This window comes from Bufo gargarizans, chromosome 2, assembly GCF_014858855.1.
Source record: "Bufo gargarizans isolate SCDJY-AF-19 chromosome 2, ASM1485885v1, whole genome shotgun sequence".
In the NCBI taxonomy this organism is placed as follows: Eukaryota; Metazoa; Chordata; class Amphibia; order Anura; family Bufonidae; genus Bufo; species Bufo gargarizans.
The window spans coordinates 654574798-654590046 of NC_058081.1; the positions used below are offsets into that span (position 1 = coordinate 654574798).

General features: G+C 45.2%; 1 protein-coding gene across 1 annotated transcript in view; it reads left to right on the top strand.

Moving 5' to 3' along the window:
- Positions 1 to 15249, top strand: part of LOC122926266 — a 51037-nt gene that overhangs the window by 4604 nt on the left and 31184 nt on the right. Inside the window, exons 2-3 of the mRNA XM_044277641.1 lie at positions 3003 to 3064; positions 8784 to 9101. Coding sequence (XP_044133576.1) covers positions 3003 to 3064; positions 8784 to 9101 — 380 coding nt within the window. The remainder of the gene's footprint in view (positions 1 to 3002; positions 3065 to 8783; positions 9102 to 15249) is intronic.

Here is a 15249-nt window from a genome sequence, read left to right on the forward strand (position 1 = left end):
GGCTCCAGGGTCTGATCTTTTCCCTCATAGACCCGAAATTTGTGGGTATAGCCTGTGGCCCTTTCACAGAGCTTATACAATTTGACCCCATACCGGGCGCGCTTGCTTGGGATGTATTGTTTGAAGCCAAGGCGCCCGGTAAAATGTATCAGGGACTCGTCTACGCAGATGTTTTGCTCTGGGGTATAAATATCTGCAAATTTCTGGTTGAAATGGTCTATGAGGGGCCGAATTTTGTGGAGCCGGTCAAAAGCAGGGTGGCCCCTGGGACGGGAGGCGGTGTTGTCACTAAAGTGCAGGAACCGCAGGATGGCCTCAAAACGTGCCCTGGACATGGCAGCAGAGAACATGGGCATGTGATGAATCGGGTTCGTGGACCAATATGACCGCAATTCATGCTTTTTTGTCAGGCCCATGTTGAGGAGGAGGCCCAGAAAAGTTTTAAGTTCGGAAACTTGGACTGGTTTCCACCGGAAAGGCTGGGCATAAAAGCTTCCCGGGTTAGCGGTGATAAATTGTGTGGCATACCTGTTTGTTTTGGCCACAACTATGTCTAAAAGCTCCGCAGTCAAGAACAGCTCAAAAAATCCCAGGGCCGAACCGATCTGAGCTGTCTCAACCCGAACTCCAGACTGGGCGGTGAAAGGGAAAACTACAGGTGCGGCGGAAGTTGGGGACTGCCAATCAGGGTTTGCCAGCACCTCTGGGATTCTAGGGGCTCTACGGGCACGTCTTTGCGGTGGCTGCGACGGGGTCACTACTGCACTTGCCACCGTACCAGCTTCAACTGCCCTTCTGGTGCTCGCTACTTCACCAGGTTGTACGGCAGTGCTGGTACTAGGTCCAGGAAGGGCTGGGCTGCTGGTGTATGCCTCACCACGTAATCCGACAGCACCAGCCCCACTCTGCTGCTCTTGAAGGGGATCCTGCGCAACCTGCGGTCTAGCGACACGGGGCCGGGTACGCCTGGTGGTATCAGGGACCTCAGCCTCCTCGTCCGAACTTTGGGTCAGAGAGCCACTGCTTTCTACAGGTTCGTATTCTGACCCGCTGGATTCATCAGATGAGGGCTCCCACTCCTCATCCGACTGGGTCAGAAGCCTGTAGGCCTCTTCAGAGGAATACCCCCTGTTAGACATGTGGGCAACTAAATTTCGGGGTATTCCCTGAGACTACCCAAGAAAAAAAAAAGCAAGCCTGTCTTACAAAGGGGAGGCTAGCGAAGTACCGGAGGCCGCTGCGGTTGATAAAAAATATCAAAACTGTTTTTTTTTTTTATCGCTGCAGTGCGTGTAAAGTGAATGTGCAGTGATCAAAAAAAAATATTTTTTTTGTCACTGCGGTGGGGCGGGTGTGGGCGAACGCACGTGTGGGCGAGCGATCAGGCCTGATCGGGCAAACACTGCGTTTTGGGTGGAGGGCGAACTAAAGTGACACTAATACAATTATAGATCTGACCGTGATCAGTTTTGATCACTTCCAGATACTATAAAAGTACAAATGCTGATTAGCGATACGCTAATCAGCGAATCAGTGACTGCGGTGCGGTGGGCTGGGCGCTAACTGATCGCTAACTACCTAACCAAGGGACCTAAACTATACCTAAAACCTAACGGTCAATAACAGTGAAAAAAAGTGACAGTTTGCACTGATCACTTTTTTCTTTTCACTTGTGATTGAAAGGGGTGATCAAAGGGTTAATTGGGGTTCAGGGGGGTGATCTGGGGCTAGTATGAGGTGTTTGGTGTACTCACTGTGAAGCCTGCTCCTCTGCTGGATCCAACCGACGAAAAGAACCAGCAGAGGAGCAGGCAGCCATATAACCACATCATATTTACAAATATGATCTGCTATCTGGCACTTTGATTGGATTTTTTTAAAATCAGCAACCTGCCAGCCGCGATCATTGGCTGGCAGGTTGCTGACGAAATACTTCTGTGCGAAATGCCGGCGCGAACTGCACATGCGCGCGCGCATAGTCGCGTCATCTCGCGTCTCGCGAGATGACGCGTATATGCGTGACTGTGCGCAGCGCTGCCACCTCCGGAACGCACATGTGCGTTAGGCGGTCCGGAGGTGGTTAATTTATATTTAATTTTATTGTATTTATTTCTTTACTTCATTTTTATATATTTTTGCCACATAATATGCCCCTCAAGAGATCATTGAAGGAGATCAATTGCCCTATTTTGACTCCTTTGGATGCCCAAATTACAGAGTAAAACAGACCCTTGTGGGGTCTTTGTGGAAGGCAAAGTTGATCAGTGTCTGCTAATACTTTGCAGCGCTACTCTGCCCCCGAGACATCCAGCAATTGCATGATTTCCAGGTCCACTAGAAGAAGCGGCATAGTCCTGGTGTAGGTGGCAGCTGACCCATGGGGTCAGAGACTCTGATGCAAAGCAATGAGAGAACAGGCAAAGGTGTCTGAACAGAGTCCTGCTAGTGATGAGCCGGAGGTGCCATATTCGATTTTGACGAAATTCGTGAATATTCACTTGAATATTCATGTCATATTCGTCAAAATCGAATATTCGTCATTATTCTAGTTATCCTCAAAACGAAGATAACAAAATATTCTCCATCTTCGTTTTAGCTCCATATTCGTCAACTTCGCTAATTCTAGCAATCAGATAGGAAAGTTGACTAGAGACAGCTACGTTTAATTCGCTATGCGATTATATTACTTAGCTTTTTTTTATAAATAGAATAATTATAATAATTATCAAGTATTATAATTATTTTATTTATTTAAAAAAAGCTAAGTAATATTATCACATAGCGAATTAAAAACTTAGCTGTCTCTATAGTCAACTTTCCTATTTGATTGCTAATTCTACCAAGCCAACCATAGTAAACCAGGTCTAAGTAGAAATCGCAATGCGATTAATTCAAGTTATATTAATTGCATTGTGATTTTAACTTAATTCTCACATCTGACAGTACATTCTAGTATATGGAGGCGTTCCCATGGTGATGGGGACGCTCCATGAGCACGGAAGGCGGCAGAAGCGGCAGCGGGCACTGACTGAAGCAGCCAGGAAGCCAGGAATCCAAAGGACAGGTAAGAGCTACTTTTGGGAAGTGGGAAAGAAAAAAATATAACAATAAAAAAAATATATATATTTGAAATAGTGAATTTATAGTGCTAGATTCAAAATATTTGTGAATTAGCGAAGTGCCGATATTCACAAAAAATATATAATAATCGCTATTCGAATATTCGCGCTTAACACTAAGTCCAGCAAGAGCAAGAGAAAAGCATTGAAGAGGTGAAAGGTACTGGGCTCTGGTTCCAGTTCACACAGGGGGAGAGACACATGCCTAGGACAGCGGTGGCCATGGGCCAGTTTACGCCTCAGGCAGCAGAAAGGTTCGGTGGTTCCCTGAATCTACAAGATAAAAGGTCTTGTTCCTGATGTTCTTCATATCCAATATGCATGTATTGCTGATCTGAAATTCATCTCCCATGGGCAGAGATACCCAGTCATCTTGCTTGGTTTAGACAGCTCTCTATAATCTGACCCTTTCCACCTGCCTGTGATGGCGGTATTACACCGGCCGAGTTTTCGACTGATAATCACTAATGAGTGTTCATCTTGCAGTGTAATACTGCCTGGCTCCTGCCAGTGATGAGGATTTCCAGATAAAACCCCTCTCCAGATTCTCTTTGATGTTCTCCAAAATGTCTTGGGTCTCTTGTACAAAAAGAGGATAAACACGACCTCTAAGGAGGGTATTACCTGGAAAGAGGTTAATTGGGCAATTGTAAGGATGGTGAGGAGCTAAAGTCTCAGCCTCTATCTTGTCATAGACTTCTGGGTCACTGGAATACGCAGCCGGCAACTTTAGATAAAACGCACTTTAGATAAAAATCGGGTGTGGCAAGTCTCTCCCCAAAGCAAGACCTGAGTTTCAGTCCAGCACAGAGAATGTTGACAATGTTACAGCACGTCAAAATGCAGACTACATTGGTTTAAAAAGCTACGGACTACTTGGGATATACGTCATACTGAGGAGGAGCAGATAGATGAGGGCCAGATCCTGCCATGGAGACAGCCTGTGGTGATGGCTTGGGTACTGCAATTGCATTACCACTGTGGTAGTTGTCAGGGTATTCAGTCGGGCATTGACATTATGTAAGAACAACAAGATTTGCTCTTGGCTTTCACGCTACTGAGCCATTTCTTGGAATAGTTCCGGAAAGCCTCCATGGTTTGAGTCAGCAAGGTTGATTCATACATGTTTGCGGAATCTGATATAAATAACAGAGTGTAAAATAAAACAAAGAAAAACTCATACTTACCTCATCCATTTGCTCGCAACAGGCCGGCCACCCCCATCTTGTTTGAAGATCTGACGCAAAATCTCGCACAGCCTCACGGCAGCCTGCGTGGTGATGTCATAAATCACCGCCCACAGGATTTCAGCCGAGATCTTCAAGCAAGATGGTGGAGGCCGGCCCGTCGTGAGTAAATGGATCAAGTATGATTTTTTTTATATTATTTTAAATACTATTTTAGGTTAAATCTATCCACTACCATGAAGCTTGAGGAAATTCGGTCTTGCAGGGAATCAAATTTATGATGAAATTCGGATCAAAGTCTACTTTATGATCTTCGATTCGCTCAACACTAATCATCTTCATTAGCCTTACGCTCATCCACTACCAACTCCTCCTCCAGTGGTAGATTCTCATCCTCATTTTTCCATGTGGGTCCTGAACAGCAGAGCGGACAGCAGGGTTAGCTGTTCATCTTACGCCGTCCCTGGTCGCGTCAGCGCGAGCATTTGTTCTAAAATAAATATGAGGGAGATGACATCTTCGATGCCTCTTTTGTCCTTACTGACAAATCTGGTGGCCTCTTCAGAGGACCTGTGTACACGACAGGCATCTCAGAAGAGCTGGCACTGGCTAACCTGGAAACAATACATACCTCCACTGATGCGGGATTGGTGCATGACAAAATCATTCACCACATATCTGGGTCTGCTGATGGTGGACTGTCCGAGCTGCAAGAAATAAATATATATATGAGGAGGGAAAACACCAATGGTGTCAAGCGTTCTGCAGCAAGTTTTTTTTTATTTTTTGTTTCCTTCTAACAATAAGCAACACCTCTAAACCCACCCAATCCCCTTAAGGCCCCGACACAATGAGAATGTCACCTTAGTGCCACCTCACAATAGTAATACCCCTTAGTGCTCTCCTAGACAGTAATCATAGCCCTTAGTGCTCCTCAAATAGTATGATGTCCCTTTAGTGCCCTCCACAGAGTATGATGCCCCCATAGTGCTCACCATCACAGTATGATGCCCCCATAGTGCTCACCATCACAGTATGATGCCCCCATAGTGCTCACCCTTACAGTATGATGCCCCCATAGTGCTCACCCTCACAGTATGATGCCCCCATAGTGCTCACCCTCACAGTATGATGCCCCCATAGTGCTCACCCTCACAGTATGATGCTCCCATAGTGCTCACCCTCACAGTATGATGCCCCCATAGTGCTCACCCTCACAGTATGATGCCCCCATAGTGCTCACCCTCACAGTATGATGCCCCCATAGTGCTCACCCTCACAGTATGATGCCCCCATAGTGCTCACCCTCACAGTATGATGCCCCCATAGTGCTCACCCTCACAGTATGATGCCCCCATAGTGCTCACCCTCACAGTATGATGCCCCCATAGTGCTCACCCTCACAGTATGATGCTCCCATAGTGCTCACCCTCACAGTATGATGCCCCCATAGTGCTCACCCTCACAGTATGATGCCCTTTAGTGCTCCTCAAACAGTATGATGTCCCTTTAGTGCCCTCCACAGAGTATGATGCCCCCATAGTGCTCACCCTCACAGTCTGATGTCCCTTTAGTGCCCTCCACAGAGTATGATGCCCCCATAGTGCTCACCCTCACAGTCTGATGTCCCTTTAGTGCCCTCCACAGAGTATGATGCCCCCATAGTGCTCAGCCTCACAGTATGATGCCCTTTAGTATCAAATATCACAACATAAGTAGGACAATGGAGCGAGGCGCAGACGTAGCGCAGTGGAAATTGACTTAGGGGGAAGTGTAAAGAAAGAAAAGGGTTAAGTGTAGTATTCTGGGCGGAGTTTTGTATGGGATGGTTTAGGGGCGGTGCGGCAGGTTCGCTGGTTGTATATATTCTGGTGTAGGGGTGGGGCGGCACTAGTGGCCGTTTTTCTGTATCCGACCGAGTTGCCCACCCACCCGCCCTGTTTAGTTATTCAGTTTTACGTCATAGCAGGGGCAGGTTAACGGGGGTCCTGGAAGGCAATACAATGTTTAATAGGTGCATGACACGTTGGAGCGTGCATTTTATGAGGTTCGGTAAGCTGAAAGCTGGGGCTCCTGTTTGGCTAAAAAGGCCTACAGGGGTAGATTAATATATTGATTTTGGAGGATTTGGTGCCCTTGGGTCGGTGAGTGCAGCCAAGGGTAAGGAAAAGATGTGGGGAGTGAAGAACGCAGCTTGCTTGGGTTGCCTTCTAGGATCCTTCCGCAATGTGAATGTTATTGCATTGTATTATATGTTTATAATAATGTCTTCATTAAAAGATGTTGGATATTGTTTTGAATTAATAAACTGGCTGCTATGGCCTTTTCACCAAGAAGTTGTTATTTTGAGGGGGGTGAGTAGATGGGGGTTTGGTAGGGGGCTAAAAGGCTTTTACATCCGTAAGTCAATTCACTGAAAAGAGAGGGTATTTAGGTATTACGTTTCAATGTCAATTGGGCTTACGGTACTAAGAAACGTTGAATAAGAAGTAAAACTCCAAAATATTTATTAGGTATGCATTAAAAAAGCGGAAGGACCTCTATATCACCAAATAAAGCTCAAACAAATACGTGATTATGTATACCAAAATGGGCCTTCAATGGTAAGAGGATGGTGCCTGAAGCACTGGTCCTCTCCGCACTATCTAACCAAGATGCGCCGTGAGGATCCAGCAGTCACCGTTCTGTAGCGGCGTGTAAGTCAATGGCGCCGTATCAGAGGTCCATTCATTTACATGTCCATGTCCTCTGCTGGATCCTCATGGCGCATCTTGGTTAGATAGTGCGGAGAGGACCAGTGCTTCAGGCACCATCCACTTACCCTTGAAGGCCCATTTTGGTATACATAATCACGCATTTGTTTGAGCTTTATTTGGTGATATATATTGGTCCTTCCTCTTTTTTAAAGCATAATATCACAACATGATGCTTCTAAGTGACCCCCTCACCGTAGGCTTCTGTCTCCATTGCTCCAGTCTCCAATGTCCATAAAGGAACAGAGACGGGCGCAATTGAGACAGCAGCTTGCAGAGGTCTCCGGGTGCCATGAGTTGGTTATCTCATGCCACTTTCTCAGGATCTGCCTAGCCAAGTGGAATTGTAAAGAAGGACACATAAAAAAAAATATATATTTTCATCCTGCAGATCTTGCACATGGCTGTGGTTTTGTTTTCCAAGACTGTGGAGAAAAACTCTGCACAGAGCTAGCAGCAACTGAGTTTGGCTCAGGTCTGGCACGTTTTGAGCTTGCACCCATAGTATTAGCAGCATCACCAGTTCCTGAGCTGACCACAGTAGAAGCAGATCTGGCCGTGGCAGTGTTTTTAACTAAAAAGGGATTACAGGGTAGTGACATGATAGAAGGCTAGGATCTACAAAGTATACATTCTATATACTGTATGTTAGCCACAACTGTGCACCAAGCCCCCGAGAAGCTGGTGGAGAGGATGGGAGTGGTAGTGGCCCACTTAAGATGTTGTGTCACAGTGTACTCCCTTAGACTGTTGCTCCTGGGGATCGGTGCCTTGGAAAGGTAGTTTGGAGAATCAGTCCAGAAGTAAAAGTATATTCGTCTCTCTGGCACAAGATATGGGGGTATGGAGGTAGGTTGATGGCACTCACAGGCACTTGTGGATATAGGTGCCCACTGTGAGAAATAGAGTTGGTGTTTGACTGGCCTGGTAGAGGTCTAGGTGATGGGTGTCTGAACTGTAATCCCTCACCTGTAGCAGAGTCTGTAAATCATTGATATCACTGACCACTCTGCTGTCACATTAAAGCTTTCTGGAAGCCGTGTTCTTGATCTGGCATGTGCGTCTGATCTACTCTCTGTCTGGACTCAATACCCCCTCCTGGCATATAGCAGCTCCAGTCCACTCCCACCAAGAGCGGAGGAACAAGGTGGTTAGCCATGTTCCTGTCAACCATACCTTTTCTGCTGGAATACAGGGCCAAAACATTACATACCATAAAAATACACAACCATAACTTACAAAAACCACCACATCTGAGGTACTGCACATGAGCCAACGTGTCCCTGACCACAGAAGCCCTATATAATTGTGATACAAGTCACCTATGGTAGATCTGAATGAACTTATCATCAACAGAACACAGGCTGCCATACATAGCACTGGTATAAGATTATGAGGGCATGGCCTGTCCTACAACCTCTGTACAGATCAGCCTGCAGTACCACATGTCACCAGATGGCGGGATCTGGAGACTGCTAATAAATGCTCGGTGCAGCCGTGTCTGGTGCTCAGTGTGTGCACAGCTACCTGGGGCGTATAATCTCCGAGAATCACTGAGCTGTAAGGTTACAAGCAGATGGCGATGCGCCAGGTTCTTCTGTGCTGGGCTCTGCTCCTCCTCAGCCTGGGTAAGACGACTTTATATCATATGTTATAATGAGCTCGTTATAATTCATGTGATGTTCTTTTTTATTTCTCTTTTATTTTACTCTCACTGTTCGCAGGTTTGGCCTCATCCACCCACTTGGTAAATGGCACTTTTAAAAGATCTGCACATTTTGATGTTTTTGTCCCCATCCCGACAAACTTCCGTGTCGTGTGGATCTTTGGAGAGATTGGACACGTCACTGTGGTCACGGAAATCTCCGATGGGGAGGCTCCAATGTACAATCCGCACTACAGGGGCAGGAGCCAGATGTTTGACAATGGGACACTGAGACTGGACAACGTGGCCTATGCGGATGCTGGGCATTATAGTCTCTATGTGTATGACGATGATACATTCTCCACCAATATTGTTCCCTACGATCTCAAAGTCTTTGGTGAGTAACGGAGTCCTGTACTTCTATAATATAGAGCGGAGCTCCCGACCGGGGACCCCAGAGACAAATGTTCAGTGACATCAGAGATGAATGTTCAGTGACATCAGAGACGAATGTTCAGTGACATCAGAGACGAATGTTCAGTGACCCCAGAGACAAATGTTTAGTGACATCAGAGACGAATGTTCAGTGACTTCAGAGACAAATGTTCAGTGACATCAGAGACGAATGTTCAGTGACATCAGAGATGAACTTTCAGTGACCCCAGAGACAAATGTTCAGTGACATCAGAGAGACGAATTTTCAGTGACATCAGAGACAAATTTTCTGTGACATCAGAGACGAACTTTCAGTGACCCCAGAGACGAATGTTCAATGACCCCAGAGATGAATGTTCAGTGACATCAGAGACAAATGTTCAGTGACCCCAGTGACAAATGTTCAGTGACATCAGAGACAAAAGTTTAGTGACCCCAGAGACAAATGTTCAGTGACATCAGAGACAAGTGTTTAGTGACTTTAGAGATGAATCTTCATGACATCAGAAAAGAATGTGAGTGACGCCAGAGACAAATGTTCAGTGACCCCAGAGACGAATGTTCAGTGACATCAAAGACGAATGTTCAGTGACCCCAGAGACAAATGTTCAGTGACATCAGAGAAACAAATTTTCAGTGACATCAGAGATAAATGTTCAGTGACATCAGAGACAAATGTTCAGTGACATCAGAGACAAATTTTCTGTGACATCAGAGATGAACTTTCAGTGACCCCAGAGACAAATATTCAGTGACATCAGAGACAAATGTTCAGAGACATCAGAGACGAATGTTCAGTGACATCAGAGACTAAAGTACAGTGACTTTAGAGACGAATCTTGATAACATCAGAGAAGAATGTTCAGTGACCCCAGAGACGAATGTTCAGTGGCCCCAGATACGGATGTTCAATGACCCCAGAGATAAATGTTCAGTGACATCAGAGACGAATGTTCAGTGGCCCCAGAGACGAATGTTCAATGACCCCAGAGATAAATGTTCAGTGACATCAGAGACAAATGTTCAGTGGCCCCAGAAACAAATGTTCAGTGACATCAAAGACAAACTTTCAGTGACCCCAGAGACGAATGTTTAGTGACTTTAGAGACGAATCTTCATGACATCAGAGAAGAATGTGAGTGACCCCAGAGACAAATGTTCAGTGACATCAGAGATGAACTTTCAGTGGCCCCAGAAACAAATGTTCAGTGACATCAGAGACGAATGTTCAGTGACATCAGAGATGAACTTTCAGTGACCCCAGAGACAAATGTTCAGTGACATCAGAGACGGATGTTCAGTGACATCAGAGACGAATGTTTAGTGACAGAAACATATGATCAGTGGCCCTAGAAACAAATGTTCAGTGACATCAGAGACAAATGTCTGTGAAGGTTCTCATGTATCCAGGTCATGGTATATCTGTAAAGAATAAATCAAGGCAACTGGACGTCCTGTAGATTTCCTGAAAACGCTTCACTTGTTCTTCCAACGAGCTTTCTCAATTCTGAGAAAGCTCGTTGGAAGAACGCGTGAAACGTTTTCAGGAAATCTACAGGACGTCCAGTTGCCTTGATTTATTCTTTACAGATATAAATCAGAGACAAATGTTCAGTGACATCAGAGACAAATGTTCAGAGACCCCAGAGACGACTGTTCAGTGACCCCAGAGACAAATATTCAGTGACATCAGAGACAAATGTTCAGTGACATCAGAGACGAATGTTCAGTGACATCAGAGACGAATGTTCAGTGACGTCAGAGACGATTGTTCAGTGACATCAGAGACGACTGTTCAGTGACCCCAGAGAAAAATATTCAGTGACATCAGAGACAAATATTCAGTGACATCAGAGACAAATGTTCAGTGACATCAGAGAGACGATTGTTCAGTGACATCAGAGACAAATGTTCAGTGACCACAGAGACGACTGTTCAGTGACATCAGAGACGAATGTTCAGTGACATCGGAGACAATTGTTCAGTGACATCAGAGAGACAAATGTTCAGTGACATCAGAAAAGAATGTGAGTGACCCCAGAGACGAATGTTCAGTGACATCAGAAAAGAATGTGAGTGACCCCAGAGACGAATGTTCAGTGACATCAGAGACAAATGTTCAGTGATAAGGAAGACAATTGTTTAGTGACATCAGAGACGAATGTTCAGTGACATCAGAGACGAATGTTCAGTGACATCAGAGACGAATGTTCAGTGACATCAGAGACAAATGGTCAGTGACCCAAGAAACAAATGTTCATGACCCCCAAAAACGAATGTTCAGTGACATCATAGACAAGTGTTCAGTGACTTTAGAGACGAATCTTCATGACATCAGAAAAGAATGTGAGTGACACCAGAGATAAATGTTCAGTGACATCAGAGACGAATGTTCAGTGACCCCAGAGACAAATATTCAGTGACATCGAAGACAACTGTTCAGTGACATCAGAGATAAGTGTTCAGTGACATCAGAGACGAATGTTCAGTGACATCAGAGACAAATGTTCAGTGACATCAGAAACGAATGTACAGTGACTTTAGAGACGAATCTTGATGACATCAGAGAAGAATGTGAGTGACCCCAGAGACGAATGTTCAGTGACCCCAGAGACGAATGTTCAGTGGCCCCAGAAACAAATGTTCAGTGACATCAGAGACGAATGTTCAGTGACTCCAGAGACAAATATTCAGTGACCCCAGAGACGAATGTTCAGTGACATCGGAGACAATTGTTCAGTGACATCAGACAGACAAATGTTCAGTGACATCAGAAAAGAATGTGAGTGACCCCAGAGACGAATGTTCAGTGACATCAGAGACGAATGTTCAGTGGCCCCAGAAACAAATGTTCAGTGACATCAGAGACGAATGTTCAGTGACTCCAGAGACAAATATTCAGTGACCCCAGAGACGAATGTTCAGTGACATCGGAGACAATTGTTCAGTGACATCAGACAGACAAATGTTCAGTGACATCAGAAAAGAATGTGAGTGACCCCAGAGACGAATGTTCAGTGACATCAGAGACGAATGTTCAGTGACATCAGAGACAAATGTTCAGTGATATGGAAGACAATTGTTCAGTGACATCAGAGACGAATGTTCAGTGACATCAGAGACGAATGTTCAGTGACATCAGAGACAAATGTTCAGTGACATCAGAGACGAATTTTCTGTGACATCAGAGACGAACTTTTAGTGACTCCAGAGACGAATGTTCAGTGACATCAGAGACAAATGGTCAGTGACCCAAGAAACAAATGTTCATGACCCCCAAAAACGAATGTTCAGTGACATCATAGACAAGTGTTCAGTGACTTTAGAGACGAATCTTCATGACATCAGAAAAGAATGTGAGTGACGCCAGAGATAAATGTTCAGTGACATCAGAGACAAATATTCAGTGACATCGAAGACAACTGTTCAGTGAAATCAGAGAGACGAATTTTCAGTGACATCAGAGATAAATGTTCAGTGACATCAGAGACAAATTTTCAGTGACATCAGAGACAAATGTTCAGTGACCCCAGAAACAAATGTTCAGTGACATCAGAGACGAATGTTTAGTGACATCAGAGACGAATGTACAGTGACTTTAGAGACGAATCTTGATGACATCAGAGAAGAATGTGAGTGACCCCAGAGACGAATGTTCAGTGACCCCAGAGACGAATGTTCAGTGGCCCCAGAAACAAATGTTCAGTGACCCCAGAGACGAATGTTCAGTGACATCGGAGACAATTGTTCAGTGACATCAGAGAGACAAATGTTCAGTGACATCAGAGACGGATACTCAGTGGCCCCAGAAACAAATGTTCAGTGACATCAGAGACGAACTTTCAGTGGCACAGAGACAAATATTCAGTGACACCCAAATACAAATGTTCAGTGACATCAGAGACGAACTTTCAGTGGCACAGAGACAAATATTCAGTGACACCCAAATACAAATGTTCAGTGACATCAGAGATGAATGTTCAGTGACATCAGAGACGAATGATCAGTGGACCCAGAGACGAATGTTCAGTGACATCAGAGACAAATTTTCAGTGACATCAGAAACAAATGTTCAGTGACATCAGAGACAAATGTTCAGTGACATCAGAGACGAATGTTCAGTGACATCAGAGACGAATGTACAGTGACATCAGAGACGAATGTACAGTGACTTTAGAGACGAATCTTGATGACATCAGAGAAGAATGTGAGTGACCCCAGAGACGAATGTTCAGTGACCCCAGAGACGAATGTTCAGTGACATTAGAGACGAATGTTCAGTGACATCAGAGACGAATGTTCAGTGACCCCAGAGACGAATGTTCAGTGACCCCAGAGACAAATATTCAGTGACATCAGAGACAAATCTTCAGTGACCCCAGAGACGAATGTTCAGTGACCCCAGAGACGAATGTTCAGTGATCACAGAGGCGAATGTTCAGTGACATCAGAGACGAATGTTCAGTGACCCCAGAGACGAATGTTCAGTGACATCAGAGACAAATGTTCAGTGACATCAGAGACGAATGTTCAGTGACATCAGAGACGAATGTTTAGTGATATCAGAGACGAATGTTCAGTGACCCCAGAGACGAATGTTCAGTGACCCCAGAGACGAATGTTAAGTGACATCAGAGACAAATCTTCAGTGACATCAGAGACGAATGTTCGGTGACCCCAGAGATGAATGTTCAGTGACCCCAGAGACGAATGTACAGTGACATCAGAGACAAAGGTTCAGTGACCCCAGAGACAAATGTTCAGTGACCCCAGAGACGATTGTTCAGTGACATCAGAGACAAATGTTCAGTGACACCAGAGACGAATGTTCAGTGACATCAGAGACGAATGTTCAGTGACATCAGAGACGAATGTTCAGTGACCCCAGAGACAAATGTTCAGTGACATCAGAGACAAATGTTCAGTGACATCAGAGACAAATGTTCAGTGACCCCAGAGACGAATGTTCAGTGACCCCAGAGACGAATGTTAAGTGACATCAGAGACAAATCTTCAGTGACCCCAGAGACGAATGTTCAGTGACCCCAGAGACGAATGTTAAGTGACATCAGAGACAAATCTTCAGTGACCCCGGAGACGAATGTTCAGTGACCCCAGAGACGAATGTTCAGTGACCACAGAGACGAATGTTCAGTGACCCCAGAGACGAATGTTCAGTGACCCCAGAGACGAATGTTCAGTGACATCAGAGACAAATGTTCAGTGACATCAGAGACGAATGTTCAATGACATCAGAGACGAATGTTTAGTGACATCAGAGACGAATGTTCAGTGACCCCAGAGAGGAATGTTCAGTGACCCCAGAGACGAATGTTCAGTGACCCCAGAGACGAATGTTAAGTGACATCAGAGACGAATGTTCAGTGACCCCAGAGACGAATGTTCAGTGACCCCAGAGACGAATGTTCAGTGACATCAGAGACGAATGTTCAGTGACATCAGAGCCAAATGTTCAGTGACATCAGAGACGAATGTTCAGTGACATCAGAGACGAATGTTCAGTGACCCCAGAGACAATTGTTCAGTGACATCAGAGACAAATGTTCAGTGACCCCAGAGACGAATGTTCAGTGACCCCAGAGACGAATGTTCAGTGACCCCAGAGACGAATGTTAAGTGACATCAGAGACAAATCTTCAGTGACCCCAGAGACGAATGTTCAGTGACATCAGAGACGAATGTTCAGTGACCCCAGAGACGAATGTTCAGTGACCCCAGAGACGAATGTTCAGTGACATCAGAGACGAATGTTCAGTGACATCAGAGACGAGTGTTCAGTGACCCCAGAGACAAATGTTTAGTGACATCAGAGACGAATGTTCAGTGACCCCAGAGACGAATGTTCAGTGACCCCAGAGACGAATGTTAAGTGACATCAGAGACAAATCTTCAGTGACATCATACGAATGTTCAGTGACCCCAGAGACGAATGTTCAGTGACCCCAGAGACGAATGTTCAGTGACATCAGAGACGATTGTTCAGTGACATCAGAGACGAATGTTCAGTGACATCAGAGACGAATGTTCAGTGACATTAGAGACAAATGTTCAGTGACCCCAGAGACGAATGTTCAGTGACCCCAGAGACG